Here is a 25,582-nt window from a genome sequence, read left to right as displayed (position 1 = left end):
AACACCAAGGCAGTTATGAGGACATGCAAGACTTGTCTGGGTTACAACATTCTCTCGTGTTAGAACATATTGTGCAGTCACGTTAAATGGCACTGTCCTGAGCCGAGTTGTGGATGTGACTTCTGATTTGCCCAAGTGCCACTAACATTGTCTCCATTGTGTTTCTTTGAAGTCAGTAGTGGACAAATGGCAGCTCCCTCCTGCACTCACGTGTCTAGCTGTTAGGAGCAAAAAGTTTCCATTGTATCTAGGAGCATACATTAGATTTTTTTTTTTTTGAATAGCAATATAAATTTGAACTGAGGTTAAAGGCCATATCTTTTAAAAAAAACAAATTTGAAATTTGAGCTTTGAGTTGTCAGAAAAACATGGCAGCAATACCTTCCATCTAACTGAAGGGAACTAGACAGCAATGTCTTCCGCAGGTTGCAAATACAGAAAACCAAGAGGCAAGGGGTCAGGTAAACAGATATTAATGATACTACTTCCTCAGTAATTCTGTTCCTTTCCCTTTCCCTGTGTTTTTTGTGACAAGAAGTAGTTGTTTTCCTGGGAAAGCAGGTCTGTGAACATGCCTTGGCAGCACAGAGTTTTGCAAGCCATACCAAGTGCACCATCAGTGGGACCAGATAATCCTGACTTCAAAGCTGCTCTTGTAATTTGATACTGGGGTCCACCATTGTGTTAAGGATGAGAAGGAAACAAATATATTTAAGAAATGTTGCTCTGGCATTGGCATATACAGATCTATTTGAGGTACAGTCTCAAACTCCAGACAGAGAGCTGGTTGAAGATGAGGTGCTTTTTTTGCACTGAGAGAAGTGGATGCTAAGCTGCAGGCTTTTGCTTTCTAGACTGCCACAAGACAGGGAGGCTGGGTATGTGGATTGCTGAGCAGGTCTAGGCAGAACCAGGACCTTGTGGATGATGGGGAATGGGCACAGTGGTCACGGAAATAGATGTTAGCATGGCTTTGAGTTGGGACATGGGGGAAAGCCTGTGGGCTCCCTTCTGCAGCTCCTTACAGGCCCAGGCACTGCAAAGGGCCTATGCTGGATCATGCCCCAGCTGTTTTTCAGAAGTTCAGGCCAGTTTATGGGATCTCTGATGATGTCCTTTAAAGGCAAACCTTAGAAGCGGTGTTGGCATTAAAATTTACATTGGACTTCCTGCCCCAGATTTGCCTGCTGATGGTGTCTTCTTGCCCCTCCTGCTCAGGCACATGAAGATTCATGAGAAGGATCCAAACAGCACAGCGAGCACCACTCCCCCCTCGCCGCTGAAGCGCAGGCGATTGTCTTCGAAACGGAAGTTCAGTCACGATGCTGAGCTGGACAGAGAGGAGAGGACACCTGCAAAAAAGGTTCTTTACAGGGCATGAAGCAAAAGATGTTCCTGGTTACCTCCTAAATTGTCAGCTGTTCGGTTTGTGCAGTCAGCACAGACTTATGGCAGCTCTGTATATGAGTTGCCTTGCTTATCCTGTGTAGCCAACATCGTTGCCTGGGATTGAACATTATTTTCTAATTTCAGAGATTAAAATAATTCAATTTTTAAAATTCTTAATTTCTTAAATTTTTGAATTTGCATCTGATTTATAAATAATTATTGTTGAGTGACAGCAGGATGTACTGTTCCTTTGCTATTGCAGCTTTCCCCTAGCTTTTTTTTTCCCTCACATATATTTTGTTGTATTCTTGGAGGTTGGTGATTTAAACTTAAAAAACCCCAATTTTTACTTCAAAAGCAGCAGCAGCTTAAGTCTGCTGTTACCTAGATCTGGAGGGGAAAAAAATCTACAGTACATTTCCCTTTAACAGCAGCAGCATAATCCTACCTTACTTGAGTTGCAAGAGTGACCAGAAAATATTTATTTGAGGGCTAGACGTTTCCATTAGGGTTTTGTTTATAAAATATTTTAACACATCTCAGTAATTTGTACAAAATGTATGATGTCTGCTGAACTTAACTCTCCACTTACTGTCTCTAAATGGCAAGCTAGTAGGAGTTCCATTTAGCATGGTATCCCTTGCTCTGTGCATGCTTTTCTCCCTCTAATCAGAGGAGAAGTATAGAAAACATGCAGAAGTTTATTACTTCTCCCTGAACCACTTGACTTAGCAGTTGGCAGTATCTCAGTGGCATAAATAATTTAGGCTGACAGCTCCCCTGGCTTTCTGAAGGGGGAGGAATGCTAGTTCAGTGGTATATGAACACATGGGTTTATAAGTTCTTCAAATCACAGTTCCTCATTAGAACTGATATATCTGTGACTCAGCTGCACGCTTTATCTTCTACTGAGCCTCTTTTTCTGTCATGCATGTTCTTACACATGTGCTAAGGCTCTGTCACTTACCATCTCTCTTGAGGAATGTTTTTGTATTTGCTTGCAGCAAGGTTACACATGAAGCCTGCAACTTTTTGTAAGAGAAAGACTTTGAATGGATTGCAAGTTTGGTTTGTTGCTTATGAGTTGGTCTAGTGAGATTTTTTTTTTCCCTTTTTCTGAAGGTTCTTGAGGATGGCCATTCCGGTGAAGGGGATAAGAGGGCTGACGATGAAGTTTATCATTGTCCAGTGTGTTTCAAAGACTTTTTTTGCAAGTATGGGCTGGAGTCCCACATGGAAACACATCCAGATAATTCATTGAGGTAAGAAATAGTACCCAGAGTGTCTCTGGTCACCAGACAACCTGAACAAGCCTGCTGTGGAGGGGCAGGAGCCCCTCAGCCCCCTGCACTCCTTAACTGCCCCCCTTTGTGGTTTTGAGAAGGTTTTTAAGTGGTTTGCCTCATCTTGTGTCACCAGGGTGCTGTAGGGCTTAATTTTATTATTTTTTTGCAAATACAGGAAATCTTGCCAGTTAATAGCTGGTTATGCTTTTAGAAAAAATTTAAGCCCTTCATCCCATTGAAACACATCACTGTTACATAAAACTGTAAAATGCCAACATTGCAAAATTTTAACAAGGTAAACTGAAGATGTTTACAACTTGATAGAAGTATTGAGGTGTCATTATATGAGATTATTCTGTTTGTGGAGAAGGCAGCAGCTGGATAGAAAGGGTTTTTCAGTCACTGGAGTGAGTGTACGTAGATGAGTTTCTGGTTTCAGACTTTCAACAAAATGTTTTATGCTTTTCTGCCTTTTGAGGTTAAGGAATGATGTGGATTTTGGCTTAAATGAGCTTTTCCTAACAAGGAAAAATTATTTATTAATTGTTCGGGAAGGTGCTTGAATGCTGTGTTTTGATTCAAGTAATTGCCTCTGGGACTCCTGAAACTGTTTTATTTCCTGTTTTTTACCATAGAAAAATGTAGAGCCAGATACATGAAGATGTAAAAGAAATATTTCATGTCTAGTTGAAACGTGTAGAAAGGAGATTGTCTGTTTGCAGAAGCTTGTCAATATTTTAAACTTATTTTGGGACATTGGACTCTAATAATCTTTTTGAATGAGTGAAGAATTCAGCATCTTGAAGTATCAACATTCACTTCTAGATACAGGTTCTTAATAGAATGGCATGGACCAGAGTCATCCCATTCCATTAAATAGGATTAATTCTATTAAATTTTCCCCTTCCTAAATTTTTGTTTAGAAAACCTTTGTAAAATACATGTAAAATACTTCTTAAAGGCGTTGTTCATGTTGCAGTTACTGGGGAAGAGTTGAAAGCTTGGTCCATTCAGTAGTAGTTAATTAAACATACTTTGCTGTTTCTGAAATAAATGAGATAAATTTTTATTATAGATCAAAGCTGAAACAGTTGTCCTCCAGTAAGAACTCTGCAACCCCTAAAAAATGGAGTCTGGAACAATTTTGTCCTACACTTCATGCTTTAGAGAAAGCAGCTGACGTAGGTCCTTACCCTCATTTTGAAGCTTCTCTGAAGATAGGAGCTCTTTGCAAAGTTGTACTCCATGGACCTGAGTGAAGAGGTGGATTTTCTTGCTTTGATAAGATAATGGAATAGATATCCTTCTAGCTTGGCAGCTTTGCAGTCTGCTGTGGCAAGGCAGAAAGACACCGTGGCTGTGCAGACGTGCTGTTCCTCTTTATGCAGCTCTTGCTCTAGTATTAGACTTGCTTTGGGATAATATTCTCCTGAAATGGATTTTGCTACCCTTGATTCTGTTGAGCAGCAAAGAGTAGAATGTGTCCCTAAATCAAAGTCACAGTTGTCAAGCTCTGTGAATATTATTTAAGAGTAGTGCTGGGATACTTATCTTTAGAGAATTGTCTAGATGATTGTAAGGGGGTTTTTGTCAGGTATTTGCTTCAGCCATTTAAGACACGTCAGTGAAGACAGGACAAGGAAGATGTGGTCCTCTCTGGGCAGCTAATTTATTAAGTTGTAACTTAGCCTGCCCATCTGGTTTAAACCACACCTTTTGCCCTAGTCTAGACAAGTCAAATGACACTGTCTGCCTGTCCCAGCCTGACAGAAAATCCTCTAGTAAGCAGAGCAGTTTGGACTGCTGTTAAGGTGACTCTTTCATCCTAAACGAAATGGGATAAAATCCTTGGCCAGCAGGGGCTGTAACCCCCTGGTTCCCAGGGTTCTGCAGTACTGTTTGTAGGATTCAACAAGGCAGAGAGAAAGTAGCATGCCTTTCTCAGTCCTGAGTACAAGTGATTGAAGTCCTTTTGGTGAGGCTTAAAAGTGTTTTTTGAGTGAAAGAGCCGAAGAAAAGAGAGTATTTTGCTAAAGCAGTAGAGCAGCAGACCTGTGTCTACGGGTGTTCATGTGGCAGGGAAGCAAACTGCAGAATGTTAAAAGACTGTCATCAAATCCTGTTGTTGCCTTATTGTAGAAGACAAGGGGAAGTAACTCTTGTTAAAAGTTCAAACAAGCAAAAAAGCACAGTAACTGTGTTGTGACAAAGGGCAGGGAGTCTAACACCCCCAGTCTCCTTTTATTGCCCATATTGTAAAAGCAGAGTCACTTGATGAGGACCTGTGAGGAAGGATGTGGATCCCAGAGTCAGATACTCTGGGTCTGGTGGTTTGTTTGGAGCTGCTGCAGTAGGCAGTAGCCCAGCACAGACTGTTTTGTCATGATCAAAAATAAGTGATGCTCAATCTGCCTAGCCAGTGCCTTTCATTGTAAAGGCACAGGTCAAACATCCAATTCCTTTTTGCTGCCCTAGCTCCTATGTAAAGGATTGCAAACTGGCTCTGAAGCAGTGCAACAGTGTGCACTGTCTTGATGGTGGCACCAGCCTCCCTGCAGAGATGCATCCGTGGCCGAGGCAAGGTGCCAGGGTGGGCAGGAGCTTCTGCCTGGCTTCCCTGTGGTTCTTTAATCCCACCATTTCAGTGGTGCTGTGCAAATACAGCCTCTTGCCCCCAGAGCTGTCTGAGTCTGTCTGTCCCCTCCACCCTCTGCTAAGCAGCAGAAAAGGTAAGGCTGTCTGGCGGCCCTGGGATTATGTATGTGAGCAGCTGATTTACAGGGTGGGCCATCACCCTCCCAGATACTGTCAAATGAACAACTTTAAATCACAAGGTTAGCTGTTCAAAGTCAGATGAAAAGACGCTCCCCATTGTCTTGCCCAGAAATGCTTTTTCATGTAAAACCCAGAGCAGTGAGCACCTCATTGTTTACTTGCAGCAGAATAAACAATTCTTAATCCACTGATTGTGTGAGAGGGGCTCCTGCTTGGGAGAGTATCTCTTGATTATGTAAAATCCTAAATCGTGCATCTTTGTCTCCTAATTACGGTAGGAACTGCCCTGGTCTTGAGAGTAATAATAGGGCCCTTTGTCCCATTGACAATGGGCTGTGCCACTGCATCTCCTTCATGGCATTACACCCCCTGGTCAGTCTCTGTCCCTTTGAAGCTCTGTGCCCTGCACCCTAATTAAAGACATGAGCTGGCCCCCGGCAAGGTTGTCTGCAATGCCCATTAGCAGTGGGAGGTGGCCCGGGAGTGCTTTCTGACCCCCTTGGCCTCTCTACCTGGATTATTTAAAGAAGTCTGCTTCCCTGCAGCTGGGGCCTCAGGACACTGTCTATTTTGGTGAGTTTGTATCTGAGTGTTGATATAATTAGCAGAGAGCTGAAACGCTGTACAGCCAATAGGGAAAATGAGAAACCTCACAGAGCAGAGGAGTTTCTCTGGAAACTTTAGTGGCACAGAGTTGCTGTCAGACATGAAACTGTGCCTGTAAAGGTCACCTGACAGCTCTGAGCAACGTCAGCAGCGTAAGCAGAAGAGATGTGAGGATTTCCCGGGGAGAAACATCTCCAGATGCTATGCTGGGTTTCTCCTCTTTCCTTTGGCAAAAATGATGGAACAGGCTTAAAGTAAAATGTGTGGCTTTTAAAAAAAAAAGTACACGAACTATAAAATTCCTCTCTTGAATTTCACTGTAGCCAGAGCATACCCTTTTTATTTCCTCTCTTTCTCCTCCAGAAGGTTTAGTGCAGTGCATTCTTGGTACACCAAGAGCTGAAGTATTTTTAATTTTTCCTTCCTCACAGCAGCAAAGAGACAATTATGCTGCCTCATGCCTAAGTATCTTCCTGTGGAGAGAAGGAGGGAGCTGGTTATGGTGTTGCAGTTACCTCCTTTCTTAGACTCATTCCAACATAATTTCTCAGCCAGGATAGTTGTGCAGTTTGAATGTGGTAAAAGGTTGCTTCCTTCCTAATGACTGTCATGAGGCTTTCTGATCACATCTGGTTTAGTGTGGCATTGCCTCCAGTTACAAGATTTGGTTTTGCTATATTTTTGTAAGATACAAGAAATAAGTAGACATTGCAGTGTGAAAGGTACTCTCTGCCTATGTCACACAGCCGACCTGGTGACCAGAACCAGTTCCATGAGTAGATTCAGGGGAGATTAAGTTTTTGACCTTCTACAGAGCCTTTCCAAACAGTGATTTAATGTATTAAGCTTTGTAACTTGAAAATCCTGGCCATATTTTCACAAGGACAACAAAAGCAGTTCTCTTCCCCCAGGGTTATGTGCTTCTGTAAAACCTCCAAACAAAGGACACCAAAAGCTGTTCACAGCCTACCTTGTTCTTCAAAACAGCCTGCCCAGGTTTTGCTGAAATTGTGTAGGGGTTGAACTCTGCCATGGAAAGCTATTGTTTTGAACAGCTCCCAGGTCAGTAACAGGCACAGCAGCAAAAGAACTCAGGCCCTGGAAAGACAAGTGTTAGGAGTCTGACCATTAGGATCTGTGGTCATCTGCCTCTCGTTTTGGCAGGGGTCTAGTTTTGCCACTGTGAGGTCTTGTTTTTGAAAACACTTATGGGTGAAAAATACTGTTGTTGTCTCTTGGTGTTACTTGGCTTCACCAATATGGAGTGGACAGTTTAAATGCCATAGGAATGGTCTTCTGGACTCTCTGGGTAAATTGAAGATATCTGTCACAAGTAGCTTGCAATTCAGGCAGGCTGGTCACCAGGTTTCCCCCTTGGCCAGCACATCCACCTTCTTCAGTGTGTGGCGGGATGCTGAACTTATGTCCCAGTCTTTAATCATTTTAGACAATGTGCATGAGAAACTCCATTTAAGTCAAGACAAGAGGAAGTGGTTTTAGGTGAAAAAGATACCAGCTACTTAGAATATGGCATGTTTATTGCCCAGTTACTGTTCTTCAAGGCAGTTCTGCGCCCTGTCTTTAGGGAGATGAAATTGGAAAGAAAAGAAATGAATGGAGATTTAAAGTATGGAGATTATTTCAGTCGTTAGCACCAGCAGAAAAGACTAGTACAATATTAGATTTTTGAAGCAGTAATCTGACCATGTAAAAGTACATTGAACTGAATGTTAAAAGGAAAAAAAAGAAAACAGCCAGAAAAAGACCCTAGTGCCATTCCTGTTTTTGCAAATGCCTATCTAAGCAAGTTTAGGAATTCAGTTTCTATCTGTTCTCTCCTTATATAGTAGGGATAATCCTTCTGGCTTCCTTATTCTGAAGCACACTGCTCTCTACATGTGGCAAGCCTTTTGTGGGAAGAGAGTGTTAGTGATGGTACGAATGTGCAGGAGTGAAGGTGTTTGAAAACTAGATGTTGTTTGCAATTAATTTTACTGTGAGACAAAACTGTGGGTTCATGGTGGAAGAGGAAGCTTCTTCCTGCTAGTTGACACCGCTGTTATTGGAAGCAACTTGAGGGATGAATGACAAGTCATCTTCATTCAGCATTGTGAGGTTATATACTACTTTTCTCTCTGTCACAACTGTTGATGTGCACATAGCCTCATTTATTGTTAGCATTGCAAAATAAGAAACAGCATGCTGTTTTAATGAAGATGGATAATTCTGAGGTTGTTGTATCCTACACAGTTGTTGAGAAGGATGGAGAGCACTCCAGCATAGACATGTTCGTGGACATCCTTGAGCTCTGCTTTTGGCATACTATATTTTGGGCCCAATACTTCATTTTTTAATCACTGAGATTGTACCAGCAAGGACAGTTTAGGTAGAAATTGCTCTGGAGGTATTGAGTACTAACACAGTTAATGCTACAAAACTTGTTACAGCCAAAGATGGAGGTGACAAGGGGCAGTGGTGTGACACCGCCAATTCAGCTCTCAAGCTGTTTGCTCAATGTCTTTCTGATAGAAACTAGGAACCAACTCCTAATCTCTTGCTGGCAGCATTTTCAGTGCAGGAGGAATTCCATGAGACAGCTGATGACGATGAAGTCCAGCACTGGTCATAACCAGAAATATGCTGTGGTACAATGCAGTTCTTGGTGAGGCGGAGGAGAGGGTATGCAAGCAAGCTGGTGAATGCATCCTTTTACTGATCAAATGGAGAAGTAGAATCAGTGGGTTGTCTTGCAAAAGCAGAACAGAGCTGCATGTTACATGCCTTCTGAAGTTCCTGTTCAGAAAAGAGAGCTGGGAAACATCTGAAGAGCAGCGCAAGGCCAGCGCTGGCCTAGAAGTGGTCAGCTCACATCAGGGAGCTCATTGTGTGAGGAAACTGGGAATCCAGAGCAGCCGGATAAAAATACTGGCTGGTGAATGGACACAGGGAGTGATGCTCTCATGTGAAACTGTGTGCTGTGTCACATGCTGTTAAATATCTTAGCTTGGCTGCCAGAATAGAAAGGGGGTAAATGCAAAGCTGACTGTAGAGGAAAGCTGCTTGTAAAAAGGGCATGCAGGAGGGAAAAGGGGCTGAGCCAAAATAGATTATTAGCACGCCTGCCTGATCCTAAGGAGTAGGATTTGTTTATTTGGAGGCTCTCTCAGAGTGCTGGGTGCTGCTCAGCATGTTGGCAGTCATGTGTGCATGCTGAGCATATCTTAACCTGCAAATGTAGATAAGGGCAAGGGGCTGCAATCCAGATTTGTGCACCTATTTGTGAGCCCTGTTCTGATCAGTGGATGCTTATACAATAGAGAAACCCCTGGAGATGTATTTCTCCTTCTGTTACTCATGAAAAGCACTGGCCTTTTTTTAACATGGTAGACACATAGATTTCTTTTTTAACTCTTGCTGGTAATTTAAAAATTACAGAAGTACTTGGATTTCATATTTGAAAGATGTGTTAGAAGATAGGAAGAGCTTTTCATTTCTTACCTTGAAAGAATACCAGAAGGTTCACATGAGTTGGTGTGCACAAATAACTGTTACTCTGGATGTTGTGCAGCTTTTAATTTTGGTACCTGTAGAGGACTATTCTGGTCAGGTTTTTTTGCCTCACAGATATGTTTGCCCTCACTATTAAACCCTTCATTGTTTAAGTTGATCTTCATCTCTTTCTCTGTGATTCTGTCCAGCCAAATTGTTGACACTTCTGTTTTTTAAAACTTTGACCTTTATTAAGTAAAAAAATCCATTATGAGAAAATGACTACTTTTTTGTGAGTGTCTGCAGGCTATCTCCCATTTTCCCATTATTTTGTCTTAGTTGCATGTTAATTGTGTTGAAGTAAATAGTAGAGTAAGCTACTGTTTCACCAGGACAGAGGTGTTTAAATCTGGCACTGTTGAAGTGTTGCTGGTAAATGAAATTCATTACAGGGTTAGGAAGAAGTTTTTACTCGTTTTTCTTTGCTCGCACACAAAGGAAGTTTAAACATGACACAGCATAGCTTGTGCCTTTTTATTAAACTTTACAGCAGTTAATTTCACTGGTGTTACTCTGACAGGGGAGTCGCTGGTGCAGACACTGGCTCTGCTGCACTGACAAATTTCTAAAGCACAACATCACCCTGGTTTATATCGGGTCTGTCCTGGCTCCTACACGATACTTTTCTTGCCTGGACCACAGTGCAGCTGTAGGAATGTACATAACGCTGTGCATCCCTCTATTAATAGAAGGGTTGGTACAGGGGGTTCAGCCTTGGCTGCACCCAAGGGTGGCTTGGCTTCTTTGAGGGAGAGGATTAAAGAGAGTGACAGAACATCGGTAACAAAATCAGAGGGCCAGTGGGGTGGTGGAAAAAGGGCAAAGTTAAAAGAAAAGTGCCTCTTTTGCCGAGGCTGTGAAGCAGCATGCATTGAACATCTAGCAGGCTGTGTCCATCCCCTTAGGCAAGAGGGAAGGGAAGGGGAGCCTCTGCAGCTGGCAGGGAGTTGGCTCCTGGTGCTGCTTGTGGTTCCAGCACAGCCCCATAGCAGTAGGCGAGGTCGAGATGGCAGAGCAGCAGGTCCTTCAGGGTCACACACGCTGGGGAGCTGCGGGGGAGGGAGGCAGGAGCAGGCATGGCAGGACAGCAGGGAGGACCCGGAGTGAGGCAGGAGCAGGCATTGCAGCGCTGCTGCTTTTCCATCACTCATCTGGAGCAAACGGGAGAGATTAGTGCTGCTGTTGGATGTTATTTCCCAAGGCCCTGGGTGTGGAGGGCAGGAAAGGTTGTTTTTTGGTTTTTTTATCCAAAAGGAGATGAGTATCTGGGCTTGGGTGGGGTTGCACAGGAGCAGAAACCAGTTGGCTTTTTCTCATCTCTCTCACTTTGCCTTGTCCCTGAAGAAGTGAAGGAGAAGCAAAGGAATAATTTCCTGAAGGGGAACATGTCTGTAACCTGCTAGCCTTTCTTTCACAGATGGTGAAAGCCCTTGTGTTTAAAACCATCCTTTCTCCATCTCCCCCTCCTTGCCAGCCTCCCCTGCAGTGGGACATTGCCAGTGTGGAGACTGGGAGCCTGCTCCCACTGCCGGTGTGGACATGAGTCATCAGCAGGGAATCACCCATCTTTCTCTTCTACCCGGTTGTGTTATTTTTAGGTCAGCATAGGAATTTCTTTGCTCATGAGAGCCACATTAATTCTGCAAATAACTTTAAGAGAGAAAGGAGAATAATAACAACAGAGATAGGAAAATACACGGTACCGACTGGGAATTTCAATGGGAGGAGTTAGACAACTTCATAACTTAATTGTGTATTAATGACTTCTGTCTCAGGATATGTTTCATTTTTTTTGTTTGTTTTTCTTGCTTCTGTTTGTGGAAGTTGCTAAAGAGCACAGACAGGAAAGGAACAAAGTGGTACCAAGCTTTTTATTTTTGATAAGGCCTAGAAATTAGGACTGTTTTTATTTGTTAACATCCACAATATGGGCAACTTTGTATTAGTGAGCTGCATGGGTGAAAACTTCAGGTTTTAGTCTGTGTGGTTTCAGAAGTACAAGCAGAACAATGGTAAATGTCAGTTGCTCACCAGCAGTCTCTGGTAATGCAGAGCATAGTGTTTTGCTTAATTTCTTGGTAACATAATGGTAAATACAAATATTTGGCATTTTTGTCTTGACTACTGAAATATAAAGTCTAGAAGGATTTAGTGGTTGTCTGACTTACTCTTAATCAAAATCAAGACTGATTAATTTTGCTAAAAAATTGGCTCTGCATTTCCTTTTTAAAATGTCTTTCCATTTCTTAAAGAAGGACAGCTATTTCCTCTGCTGGCAAATTGAAGTTGTCTCAGAGGAGAGTGTAATGCAAAATAACAGGCACTGCTTATGTAAACTTTCCTTGCAGAGGTGCCACTTACAAAGTGTAGCAAATCCTGCCTTGCCCCCTTGAACAAACAGGCTTTGCAAAGCACTGTTTCTTAAAGCCTGTTAAAATGATTTTATATCCTAATTAGCATTACACATTTCAGGAGTACTAACTTATTTTAGTAGAAAGCTTTTTAATGGTGTGTTTTAACACAAAGATGCATACACTTGTGTGCATTAAGAAAGTTTTAAAAGGAAAGAAAAGGTGCACTGGTGTAGTAATAATTAATCAGACCTGCCTGGTGTGATACATGGCCCAGGCACCAAGGGCAGCCTGGTTGTTGCATTGTTATATTTTGGTTCTGCTTTTGTATTTTAGGAGTTCTGTTTCCTTACCTGCTTGTTTTTTACAGCTCTGCCAGTGAGCCAGAGCCTTAGTATGATATTTGCATTGTTACAGATACGAGCAAGTCCAAAATATAAAGGCAATTGAGAATGAAAGTAATTTTAAAGGGGCCTTAGCTGCTAAAAACAGTTTTTTCCTTTCTACTTAAAATTTAATCTCTATACTTGGAACTGAACAGCTTTTTTCTCCTTACTCTGTAATCATATTTATAGAAAAATTGAAGGCTGTGGCCAAGACTAGCAATCCCATGATAACACAGCAGCTTTTATTAGATACATCTGGAAATTTACCTTGCAAGTAGAGTGCTTTTATCTCTGCACAGGTGTAGAGCCACTGCTTGGCCTGTTGTGCTGACAACCTCAGAACCTGTTCTCATCACAGTTCTCTGCAGCCATGCCATCCATGTTTGACTTGGAACTGCACATGAGCAGACTGGGAAAGTTTTATGGAGAGGGAGGCCTCTCTGTTTTAATTTTTGTTTTGGTTTGGTTTTTTTGTATGTTTGGGGAGATTTTTTTTGTTGTTGGGTTTGTTTTTTGTTGTTTTTTTTTTTTTTTTAAAGTTCATCTTGAGCAAACTATTACCATATGTTTCAGATCCTTTATTTGATATGCTGGACTTTTCAGACTTTCCAAAATTACTAATTTTTTTTTAAAGCAGTTTAAACAAGATGAAAAAATGTTCATATCACCTAGGATTCCTTTCTCTTTTCTTTCTTAAACTGTGGGTCTAGGTTTAAAAGTACTGTAGGCAGTGACACTACTCAAAGATAGAAAATGTACTGATGACAAAACAGAGAAATTAATAGAAATTAATAGTTAGACTACCTTGAAAAAAAACCTGATGCTTCCAGTTAATGCACTGCTAGGCATGGCAGCTTACTCCATTTTAAATCAACACAAGACTTAGTGCAGTGATGCTTGCCTTAACTAGTTAGGTTTTGACACTTAGTAGCTATTAGCTTTCCTTGGAGGTGCCAGGAGTCCATACCTGATCACAGAGGAAGGCAGGGCATTCTCAGCTCCTTCCACGTGGTTCTGTAAGCTGTGCCACCAGGGCAAGGTGCTGAGCTGGGTGCAGTGCATTTATATGCCCTGAAGAGCCTGCAGCTTGAGGTGACAGGCTTGATTTATCTGGATAGTTCTTTTTTCAGCCAGGTGCTTCTTTCTGACCTAATGGAAAAAGACCTTAAACTTTCTCCCCCATTCTCCTTTTTGTTTGCTGCTTTTTCACTCACAGCAAGAAAAATAAAAGATAAGGAAGAAAGAGAAAAATAAATATGCTTAATAAAAGAGAAAGCTTATATTCTTTTTATAAGATACATTACTTTTGTTCGGGGGAGGTGAGGTGGTTCCCTTTGCATAGAAAAAACCATTTTTAACTTGCAAATTTTTACTGTCCTGAGGCTAGCAGTTGATACAGGTGTACTATGAAGGAGTTTCACATGGGTGTTTGCTCTGAAAGATTAACTCTCAAGTGCAGTTTTGGTGGGACACCCAAATAAAGTAGTGCTGAAAATCAGCGTGTTGCAAGAGGGAGGTGAGGAGGGAGTGCAAGATGAGCAAGGCACACCTCCCTGCTGTGTGGGATGTGTGGCTGCTTGACAAGGAGCACTGGCTCCTGCTCAGCCCAGCTCCTGGGGTACAGTGGCAGGAGTCAGTGCTCCCAGTAGTTCTGTGGTGCCATCACTGGTAGCTGTGCCTGCCCTGTCACACACAAGGGGACACAGCTGCTGTAATGGTCCTGGGGTCCCAGTGTACCTGGCAGGGCAGGCCAAGTACATTGGGACCCCAGAGATGCTTCAGGATGCCCTGAGGTCAGGGTCTGTATCCCTTTGTAGAACAGCCTGCAGTGCTTCCAGTGGTGCAGGAGAATTGTTTCCAAACCCTTCTTGTTTGTATATTAACATACCAGGAGGAACGTGTCAGAAGCACTGCTTGTTTTCATGCAAGGTATTTTCATCACCCCTAAAAGCAATTAATTTCAGTAGCCTGCAAGTTCTTCAGGTGACTACTTATAATTTTTTAATGCTCTCTGGCCCCCAGTGGTTTTGATGGTTGTGTTTTTGTCTTCACTGAAGATGAAAGCTTTGCATCACAGAATAGGTGCTGCCAGGTGAGCTGGAGGAGAGCTGTAGATCCTGATGCGAAGCAGTACTATGTGCTGGCCATCCCACCCCACTCCCCTGAGATTGTTGTCACACTTGGCATACCTCTTTAAGTAAACATTAGCTTTGTAAATGGCATTGGTTTGGTATTTAATGGAATGCAGGAACTATGTCAGCAGTAATTAATACAGGTAGGATGCAAGTGAATTGACAGGAGAGTTAAAACAGATTAAACCTTCTGTGCATATTTATGTCCAAGCTTTCTGGGTACTGTGATAACAATGGCTGTGTTATATACACTTCACACTTGCTTCTTTCACCACTCAGGGACTATGAGTCCAGTTGCTTTCTGGGTGACTTGGTTATCTCTTCGTTTTCAGAGAATAAAAAAATGGCTGTGGGAGTTTATATAGTGATAAAATGCACAACAATGGGAGTTTGTTAGGGATAGGACAGGGAGGGGGTGGTTTCAGGATTTTGTCAGAAGTCATTTCTAATTGCAGGATGTTTTTTTAGTGACTAGGCACATGTCCTTTTCCTTGTTGTAGAGAGCAAAGACAGTATGAGGAAAACCAAAGCCACAGGCAGATGTGAAAAACTCCTAGTGCATATAATATTCTCAGTGACAAAATCTGTCTCATACCCACTGGTGTTTTGCTTCTGGGTAACCCACGCTTCGGCTGGGAGCTGGACCTATAGCCACAAGGAACTTGAGGTTGAGTGAAACTGTGTGTCACTTATTGAATGCAGAGTGGACATGACCTGTCATGCTGCAGAGCTCACATACCAAATATCTAAAAGGCAATAGGCTTTGTTGATGTGTTGACCAAATGTTGCTGCATAGCCCTTCCTGCCTGCAGCATAGCTTTGATTGCTTAATGCAGTGTTTTATGTGAGAAACCCTTGTTTAGCTGAATTTGGAATTTGGGAACTTAAGAAAACAAGAAATCACAGCAATAAAGTGTGGGTAGGAAAAAATACCTTCTGCATTTTTCTTCAGGGCATACTGGCTGTGAAGGGGGTCTAAAAGTGTCAGAAGTGTTGAACCTGTTTCAGGTCTTCCTCCTCTGAGCCTTTCTCCCATTCAAGGAGCAGTAGTTTTCCTTTTCAAACAGTCTATTTCTCATACCAGCTTTGAAAAATACCAGTGAAAGTTTATGGAAAAGCAATGTGATGAAGATTGACACACAGATATTAGACTGGCATGCAGTAGTAAGTTTTAAGTAGTGGATATGAAAGGTGCTGCTTTTACATTTGCTTTCTACTTAGGTTAGATTTAGCCTCTCCTTGTCGCTGATTTTTTTTTTTTTTAATGTTGTTTATTTTAACAGGACTTTTCAGTAAAAATAAAATGGTGTAAGGCCATTGAAATATTTTTCGTTGGACAATGAAAAGGTTTTCAGAAGGCTGTTACCTCAGCTGCCATTCTCCTGTGTGCCCGTGTGAGATTGTCAGTTCTCACATTCTTTAAACTTCCAATGGACTTACTGGCCAGAAACTGGTAGAAAGTGAGTGTGACCAAAATGGCCTTTTGTGGTGATAGGTTTTGACACACTGTGGCTTTATTTTGCATTTAGCAAGTTCTTGGTAGCTTGGGGTGAGAGGAAAGAGGACTTCCTGGTGCAAGAAGAATGCTAGTTCTCAAGCTTGCAGCAGTCAGTAAGTCATTTCTGGTTTATTCCTCTCCTTTCCAGGTGTGACATCTGTTGTATCACCTTTCGTACTCATCGGGGCTTACTGCGCCATAATGCAGTTATCCACAAGCAGCTTCCCAGAGATCCCATGGGAAAGCCTTTCATTCAGAACAACCCTTCAATTCCAGCTGGCTTCCACGACTTGGGATTCACGGACTTCTCCTGTAGGAAGTTCCCCCGCATTTCTCAGGTACTCTCTGTTCTTGGTAGCTTAAGGTGCCAGCTGCTACAGTGCTTATCTGATGAGGTTGTTGAAAGATTCATCCTGCATGCAGACTATTTTGTTTCAGGTACATCACCACTGTTCGTGTAGGCTTTAAACACTTTCTGCCTCTCCCTTTTCCTTTTTCATCTAAAGAATATTGGCACTGGGTGATGTGCCAATAACATTACAGTTATGCACTGTAATGGCTTTTTCACCATTACAGTGGATAGCTACCAGTGTAAAGATGTATAAAAAATTTTGAAGGAAAACTTTGATCATATTAGATCCTTACCCCTTTGAGCATACCCAAAAAATCCTACATCTGAAATCAACAGGGAGTACACATGGTAAGGAAGACATTATTTATTTTAGTTTACTCTGACAAGGATGTAGCTGGGGTATGAAAGTTTTTAATACAAAAAACTTTGAGCAGTTGCCTTACTGACTAAACAGTGACATCTTCAGTGATTTCCTCACAAAACACTCCACAGTGTTCCTCATGTAAGGTTTGAGGGATAGTGGATGGGTAAAGTCAGGGAGGTAGTCTGTAAATGTTTTTCTGAGAGCCATAAACATTTCTGTTAGGTGATATGATTCCTCCTGCTGTCAAATCTTGCCTATCCTAGTTTGGGTCTGGATGCAGGTGCATTACCTGTTAGAAAATCAACAGCACAATCCACCAGGACCATGCTTTGTTTCTGCACTTTTCTTACTCTTCTGGGGTTAAAACATTGATTTCCAACTCTTCTGACTGCAAAGTGGTAGACTTGAAATTTGCTGCTAGACCAGGGGAGCTTGTAGGTTTTTCTTTCAGTCTGTTACAGTTTTAGTATAAAACTTAAAAAAATCAAAAGAAAGAACTTTTTAAACAAAGTTTATTTCTTTTGTAATTAATGACAGACATTTAAAGTTATTAAGGGATTTGAATGTTGGTATTTTCCTTTTGTAATAATTTTGCTTGCACTGTGAGAAAAGATTTATAAAGTACTTAAAGTCTGTAAAGGTCTTGCCAGCCCTCTACTAGTATTTTTCTTGGGAGAATAAATGTAATCAGACTTCCCTAACAAAAAACCACTCTGCTTTAAGCTCTGAGTTTCATTGATCTGCTTTTGGGGGTTTTTATTTTGATTGGTTTACATTGGTTTAGCTTCTTGGATGCCTTTTTTTTTCTCTTTTTTTTTCTTTTCTTTTCTTTCCTCCTAGTTTCTTTGTAATAGAGGTAAACGAGATAGTCTACTGCCTGGCTTCCTTGCTGTGTAGTATGCTGAGTCTCCTGTCCTGTCACTGAGACAAGAGAAGTTTCTAATAGGGAAATTTAGGATGGAAAAGAATTTGAGAGCCTGAATAGCCTTCTGAAGGAGTTTGCTTTTATAGAAGGGAACTTGTGGAGAATCAGCTCCTAATTCAGATGCACCCCTTAGGAGACTAAAGGCTATGAAGTGGGAATATCTCCATGCCAGGTAGGGGAGGGCTGCTCTGAACCTCTTAACTTAGTCAGTGGAAGAGAGAGTGAACTGTTTGTGTTTTGCAGCAGTGTGTGATGCCTTTCCAGATTCCTACCTTAAATATTTTTGCATGTCTTGCAGGTCTGGTGTGAAACAAATTTGCGAAGGTGCATCAGTGATTTCCATCGATTTATTTGCGAGATGTGTAACAAGGCATTCCCCATGCTTTCGGCACTCAAACTGCACACAGAAACTCACGTGGTGGATCAGGGAAAAGACAAGCACAAGCCACAGTCCACAACCCCACCCGGTGAGAGCCCAGACCAGAAAGCCTTCATGGCATCCTTGGGCCTACAGTACACCAAAGACATCAAGCCTGTCAAGCAGGAGGACAATACACAAGACGAGGTCCAAGAAATGCGGCTCAGAGCTCTGAAGAGTAACCTACCTCAGGAACCTGGCAGCACCAGTCTGCTCAGCCTCTCTCCTCTGGAAGCTGCCTCCATGGGAGGGTCATTTTCAGTCCTTCCCCCTACAAAAGAAAACATAAAGCTTCTCTCGCTGCAGCCTTTCCAGAAGGGTTTTATTATCCAGCCTGACAGCAGTATTGTGGTGAAACCCATCTCCAATGAGTCTGCCATTGAGCTGGCAGACATTCAGCAGATCTTGAAGATGGCTTCTTCTGCTCCTCCTCAAATCAGTCTTCCTCCACTTTCTAAGGCACCTTCTGTCCCCGTGCAGTCTATTTTCAAGCATATGCCACCACTGAAGCCAAAGCCTTTGGTAACGCCCCGAACAGTCGTCGCAACCTCTACGCCTCCTCCTCTTATCAGTGCCCAGCAAGCCTCCCCTGGCTGCATCAGCCCAAGTCTCCCACCTCCCCCTCTGAGGCTGATCAAGAACTCAGTGGAGTCTGCCTCCAACTCTCATCTCCCACAGCCAGGGGCCAAATCAAGTCCTTCCTCGCAGTTGCTCCTCCAACCCAAAGTAGAGCCGTTAACTCAGCACGAGATGAAGACACAGCTGGAGCAGGACAGCATCATTGAAGCTCTCCTGCCTTTAAGTATGGAAGCCAAGATCAAGCAAGAAGTCACAGAAGGAGACCTCAAAGCCATCATCGCAGGGGCAGCGAACAAGAAGACCCCGACCATGAGGAAAGTTTTGTACCCCTGCCGTTTCTGTGACCAGGTGTTTGCCTTCTCTGGTGTCCTGAGAGCTCACATCCGTTCTCACTTAGGTATTTCCCCGTATCAGTGCAACATCTGTGACTACATCGCGGCTGACAAGGCGGCGCTGATCCGGCACCTGCGGACGCACAGCGGGGAGCGGCCTTACATCTGTAAAATCTGCCACTACCCATTCACAGTGAAAGCCAATTGTGAGAGGCACCTGCGAAAGAAGCACCTCAAAACAACCAGGAAGGATATCGAGAAGAACATTGAATATGTCACCAGCAATGCTGCAGAGATGGTGGATGCCTTCTGCTCCCCAGACACGGTGTGCAAGCTGTGTGGAGAGGACCTGAAGCACTACCGGGCCCTCCGCATTCACATGAGGACGCACAGTGGCTGCCAGAAGAAGAAGCCGTTCGAGTGCAAGGAGTGTGGCACGGCCTTTTCGGCCAAGAGGAATTGCATTCACCACATCCTCAAGCAGCACTTGCATGTGCAGGAAAAGGAGATTGAGAATTACATCTTAATGGTGGACTGCAGTGCCCAGGAAAGCCAGACAGACCCTTCTTTATTGGAGGACAGCACTTATATGGACCACAAGCCCATGACGCCTTTCCTGGAGCCACAAAACGGCTTCTTGCTGGGAACATCATCTCACGTTTCCATCAAACGTGAACCTGTGGGCAACTTCCCTATGGATTTTGATGAGCCATTAGATTTCTCTCAGAAAAGCAAAAGCCTGAGTGCTGTGCAGGTGAAGCAGGAGAACCTGTTCGGTTCATCTCTGTCCCTTTATGACTGTTCCATGGAGCCTATCGACCTGTCCATCCCCAAAATCCTGAAGAAGGATAAAGATGATGTCCCCTGTGAAGCCAGGAATCAAGAGCTGGCTGCTTCTGGGAACAGTGATAAAGCCTATAACTGTCTGCAGTGTCCTTTGGTTTTTGGTGCCAATGGGAACTCAGAAACAAACCGGGGTGTCAGACATCCCCAGCCACTGAAAGGTTCATTGCATTTGACTGTCCCGATCATTTCCCCGGCTCTCCCTGGCAATGCTGCCTTGCTGAGACCCCTGAGGCCTAAACCACCACCACCACCTCTCTTGCCAAAGCCTTCAGTAACTAAAGAGCTGCCACCATTGGCTTCCATTGCACAGATCATTTCATCTGTGTCTTCTGCTCCCACTTTGCTGAAAACAGAGGCTGCAGATGCCAATCCCAAGGCAGTGAGCAGCTCCGCTGGGTGTGACAAATCAGGGAATGCCAAAGCTAAAGTGACAATCGTGAGCACCGTTCAGAGAGACTCCAGCCTGCCCAGTGACCTGTCTCAGGCTTGTGATCCAGAGCAGTCTCCTGTTGCTGATGCTGGGTTGACCAAGAAAAGAGGTAGAAAGAAAGGGACAAAAAATAAACCCAAACTTAGCAGTAGTGTGGATCTGGAGTCAAGTGGGGAATTTGCCAGCATAGAGAAGATGCTGGCTACCACAGACACTAACAAATTTAGCCCATTTCTGCAGTCCACTGACAATTTCAAGGAAGAAAGTGGCAGAAATGGAACAAGTGAGGATGAGAAGGAAACTGCCAAGGATAAGCTGCTGAGAGGGAAGAGGAACGCTTACTCAGACTGCCTGCAAAATATCCCCTGTCCCTACTGTCCTCAAGTCTTTCCATGGGCGAGTGCCCTGCAGCGGCACATGCTCAGTCACACAGGTAAGAGTGCTCTGTGCTCACAGTAGCTTGTAGCCCCTGAGGTTGTTCCCCATGGAAGGGCCTCTCCGTGGAGGAATCTTCCTTTCTGTGATGTCTGAATTGTATTTTCCTTTATTTTTTTGCTAACCCCTAGCTGTTGCTGTTGCACAGGGGTGGTGGTAGATTTTTCAGAAATGGAATAATCTCTGTGTCTTGGAGTATCAGAGGGTAAATAAAACCATTAATAAGCATTTGACTTCAGTGGCATAATTTAGTGTAGCTGGAAAGAGGCTCAGGTTTCAGTTGTTTTGTTATTATTGTCTTGTCTTGAAGGGGAATATGTGTGTTGAATATTTAATTGTGCCTTACGTGGTTTATTTGTCTGCTTCTGATGGCTGTTTGTCAGCATCAGTAATGATAAAAAATATCTCTAAAAATGAGAGACAATAAGTGTAGAACTGTGGCAGGAAAATAATATAGCGCTTAGCATTTTTTTTTCTTGTGGCGGCTTTTATTTAACAGATCAAAGGAGGATGTGAGAAACTGCTCATCCTGAGCATTACGTAATAGCTTGCCTCTAGGAAAAGTTTCTCCTCAGAGATAGACAACTAAAGGTGGGCACATGCCCTAAGGTGTGGAGATGTGTATGGAATCTCCAGCATTGTGCTGCTGTGTAAGTAACCTCAGACCTGGTATAAACAAAAGGAGGAATTGGGTAGGGAGATTTATTCTAGGTCTGGGGTTATTTTTTGTTCTTCACTATAAAGGAAATACTGCATTGAATGCTGTGCTGATTTGAAGTTCCCTCATTCTTCCACCCACACTGTAGTAAAGTAATTAGCAGATTCTCATCCTGCTCTGGAGGGAGAGGGCAAAGCTCTACTTGCTGTTGTGCCCTTCAAAGTCAGTCACAGTTGTTGATATTATTTATTTCATTATGCATCTCAGCACCTGGCATAAAGAATAAAAATTAGGGATGTTTATAAGAAATGTAAGGGATTTGAGTATGACCTTACAAAAGTTAGCACTTTTTTTTCTTTTGCTGCCTTTTTTTTTTTTTTTTTTAAAGAAAATGAGGTTTCTTGAAATGACTGATTCATGTCTGTGCTAAAGAGGGAAACCTGAAGAGGTAAAAGAGGTTAGCTAAGGGGTTTAAAGGGAATCTGAGCAGTCCCTATTACAGTTTGCTTTGGGTGACACGAGGACATAACTTGAAAGGTATCAGTGCAACAGTGAGGCTATCGTTTTCTGGTCCACAGAGACCAAATTATTTCATCTTATTAAGCATGCAGTTTACTTTGTGGTGAAGGAGAGCGCTTTACTCATATCTCAATTGTTTTCCAACACCCTGGTCTCCAAAAAAAAATACATAGTTACTGAAGAACTGTTCATGAGACAGAAGACAATGGAGAGGCTTTTTCCAGACTAAGAGGTTTGACCTGCTTATTGATGGCAGCCTTCCAAGGTAGCAGCACTGTTGTAAACCCTTAATGAAGACAGGAAAATTCACTCAGCCTTGAATTATACTGATAAAACTTGTCTCCCTTACGACCACCAGGCTTGGAAGAAGGCAGTGTTCTTTTAGAAAGCCTGTGCTGGAATCCCCACGAGGAGAGCAAGCAACTGTGGCCGTAACAGGACTAAATCCTCACCACAGATACAGGATTTTTGATGATACTAGAGCAGTGGCAGTAATCACATTCCAGTTGGTGTGCTCTGGCAGTGATAATACTGAGTTCTTTTCTAATCATCATCTCAGTGTTGAGAGAGACTTGTTGCTGGAGGACCACCCCACAGCAAGCTTTGGCTGATCTTGGGGCATCTGCCTTCAGATGGCATGAGAGTTTTCTTTCTAAACTGGTAGTTTCCAGCAGCTCCCCTGTGGCAGCAGTGTCCATGGGGCCTGCGGGAGGGGAGGGGGAAAGCTAAGCTGGGAAGGTGGAGGAAATTCAGGCCAGGGAGGTGGTGCCAAAGCAAGCCTGAGGATGCATTCAGGTGGAGTGAGCCCTGTGTTTTTGTGGTGGGTGTCAGGTGCTGGTGACATGCAAGGAGTTTGGCAGCTCTGTGGTAGATGCAGCAGTTTTGTTGGCTTTATCTTCTGGATGGGCAAACCAGTTTTCTTGTGGAGAAATCTACAGTGTTGTAGTACAGCACAGTGTTCCTAGCCCTACCTTTTTCACAGGCAGATAGCTTGTGACTTGTCAGATAGCTCTGTTTTTTAAAATGAGTTAAGAAAAAGATCTATTTGCTGATCTTTGTAAAGAGAAAAAGAGAACTTTATTGTTGCCTGTGTTTGATGGCTGCTCCCTGACCTGGGTAGAGAAAGGACTAATAGGCTGATGTGAATGGGATAGATGAGATTCCTGGTGATCTGTTTCCAAACTGCATGTGTTGGATATGTGATCCATAGGCGATCACAGCAGGCAAGCTGACTGTTTAACACTGCTACCAAAAAAACCCCAAGAAACTCAAAGCAGTTGTTTGAGCTGAAAAGCAGCATGTAACTCTTCTGTGTCTGTTTATAGGAAAGTTGTTATTAAGGTAATTCATGTAAGTGGTCTAAGTTAGGATGAGGAAAAGGTGTATCATTCTGAGCATTTAAGTTTATTATCTGTATGTTATGAGTTTTGAACTGCTGTATCCATACAGACATAAGAAGGTTTTTGCAAGTCTGTCATTCATGTTCAATAAAATTTCAACACAGAGGCCACCTTCCATGTGATGTCAAGATTGTATTTCTCTTTTGTGAAAGTGCAAAAATACACAAGCTACCAGTGACCCACATCCCTCATGCAATCAGAAGTGTCTCTCAGGGAAGTTTTTGCCCTGCTGAACCTTGCCTCAGCCCCACTGTGTGTTTGGTTTTTTTATTTTTAAATTCAAAAACATTTCCATGAAGAAGCATACACCTTCCTCAGTGTTTTTTTAGTTTAATGGTGAGCTCACAAGTGGGACACTGGGAATTTGGCGTAGCTTAGTTTTATACAGTGCCTTATACAGTAGCTGTGTTTTGTTTGAACATGCTCGAACACTTGCTTTTAATACTTTCTTTCTTTTGATGTCTTTAATGTATAATTTACTTTTCTATGTTCAACGCGGTCTGCTGCTTTTTTTTTTTTTTTGGCTCTTCTCTGCTGCTCTTGACTTTTTAAATTCTCAGAATTGTGACTAAGATGTGCCCTGCAGGTGATGCAGTTGGTCTTGCTCCTCTTTGTAGGATGCAGATCAGAGTAGGTTCAGTATAAAATTACAGTAATGGTTGTTTTTAACCACCAGTTTGTTATAGATAACCTAATCTGTTTGCAGGAATCACTTGAGAATATTTTCAAAAGGGTTACTGGCAGATCTTACTTGGCCCAAGAACAAATTTTGTAAAAAATGAGCGGAGGTTTTTTGATTTTGTTTTGTTTTTCTGCTACAACAGGAACAAACCATATAAGAAAATATCTGTAAACAAAATAAAGGAATAAAAAACCAGAAAAATCTTACATCTAGCCCATGAACTTGAATGTTTCCTATTGATTGGAGGTCACAAGTCACCAAAAAAAAAAGGACTTTGAGGCATTTTTATTTTTTGCTTTTATGATTTAAGTGAAAGTAAAATTGTAAACATCTTTATTTTGCAACATTTGTAATTACCATGGTGAATAATGTGTTTCTGCTAGGCAGCAGTGCAGGTGATACCTTGAGGACTGATCTTACATGCTTTGATTATTCAGGTGATCCTTTATACTGAAAAAGACGCTATTCAAACAATTAGCTACTATGAAATGTAGCCAGACTAGGCTAGTCCTGCTGTGCTGCTAACCAAAATTTACAGTCAATATTTAGGCACAGATGTATTTTAATACAGGATTTGTCTATTCGTATGAAAAGTTTATTAAAGAAATCAAATCACATTGAATTTTTAGGTTACCTTCCAGTGAGTAAGTGTATTTTATCAGAAGAGCAGTTGCCTTTAGGGGACAAATAAGGCAGAGAAAACTGCTTTTTTTGAATGTTCTGGGTTTGTACCTTTAAAGGAGACATTTTTGGAAAGCATTGCAACTTTGGGTGGGAGGATTGGAGTTTGCACAGTAAGTGGAATTTTTGTTTGAGTTTTGAGATCCCCAGCTAGGACATCTGTGTGGAAAGAGGTATATTTTATCTGTTGCAAATATTGGTCTGTATGACAAATATTTGATTGATACAAAGATTTTAAATGCTGAAAATATGAGAAAATTGTGACCTGAGATGCAGGTTGAGTTTCAAGTAATTAATCCATAGCTAATCCTATCATTGCATGCTTGAAAAGAAATGTGGAAAGGAATTGGGCTACCATGAAGCAAAAGGATTTCTCCTCGACTTTGAAGTTTTGTATTTGCATTGTCAATGAAGTCAGATAGAAGTGCAAAAAGCAGTGATATTTGTAGCCATAAATTTATGGGTGAATTAGCAGGCATCTAAAAGGAAAGAGTGACTTGAAAGTCTACAAAAAAGCAGTACTGTGATGCATCTAAAAAGTTGTGTTGACACTGGAAGAAAATGAAGAGAAAGAAACAGCTCCTGAGGTGTCTGTGAGATGCAGGGAATCCCTGGTACGGCTTGAGATGTTAACTAGAACAGAACCAACTTTCAGAAGATGAAAGTGAGAGAGATACCCACAATGTTGTATCAAAGAGGCTGCTGGCTGTGGCAGGGGGTGGGTGGTGTGCCTGTGTTTTCAGAGGTTTTGGGTGTGAGGTGGAAGGTGTGACTGGAGCTGATCTCCTTTTACAAGTTACTATCCTCTCAATCTCTTTCTTCATCACAAAGATGTCTTGCAGGATTGCCTTCCTCATTGCACTGCGTGATCTTGGCTTTTCTTTCAACTTTTCCTGTGCTTAGTCCCTCCCCTGTTCTAGTAATTTAAATGAATTATAGACATGAAAAACTTTCTCCTAAGGGAAAATAATTTATTGCTTATTCAACAT

At 42.4% G+C, this 25,582-nt stretch overlaps 1 protein-coding gene across 7 annotated transcripts in view; it reads left to right on the top strand.

Moving 5' to 3' along the window:
• Positions 1-25,582, top strand: part of RREB1 (ras responsive element binding protein 1) — a 121,959-nt gene that overhangs the window by 81,307 nt on the left and 15,070 nt on the right. For all 7 annotated transcript variants that reach the window (XM_050971399.1, XM_050971400.1, XM_050971402.1 and 4 more), the window contains 4 exons: positions 1,219-1,363; positions 2,512-2,651; positions 16,121-16,310; positions 17,912-20,651. In XM_050971399.1, coding sequence (XP_050827356.1) covers positions 1,219-1,363; positions 2,512-2,651; positions 16,121-16,310; positions 17,912-20,651 — 3,215 coding nt within the window. The remainder of the gene's footprint in view (positions 1-1,218; positions 1,364-2,511; positions 2,652-16,120; positions 16,311-17,911; positions 20,652-25,582) is intronic.

This window comes from Serinus canaria, chromosome 2 (assembly GCF_022539315.1).
Source record: "Serinus canaria isolate serCan28SL12 chromosome 2, serCan2020, whole genome shotgun sequence".
Taxonomy (NCBI): Eukaryota; Metazoa; Chordata; class Aves; order Passeriformes; family Fringillidae; genus Serinus; species Serinus canaria.
Note: the sequence above shows the minus strand (reverse complement) of the source record. Positions and strands in the feature narration are given on the sequence as shown.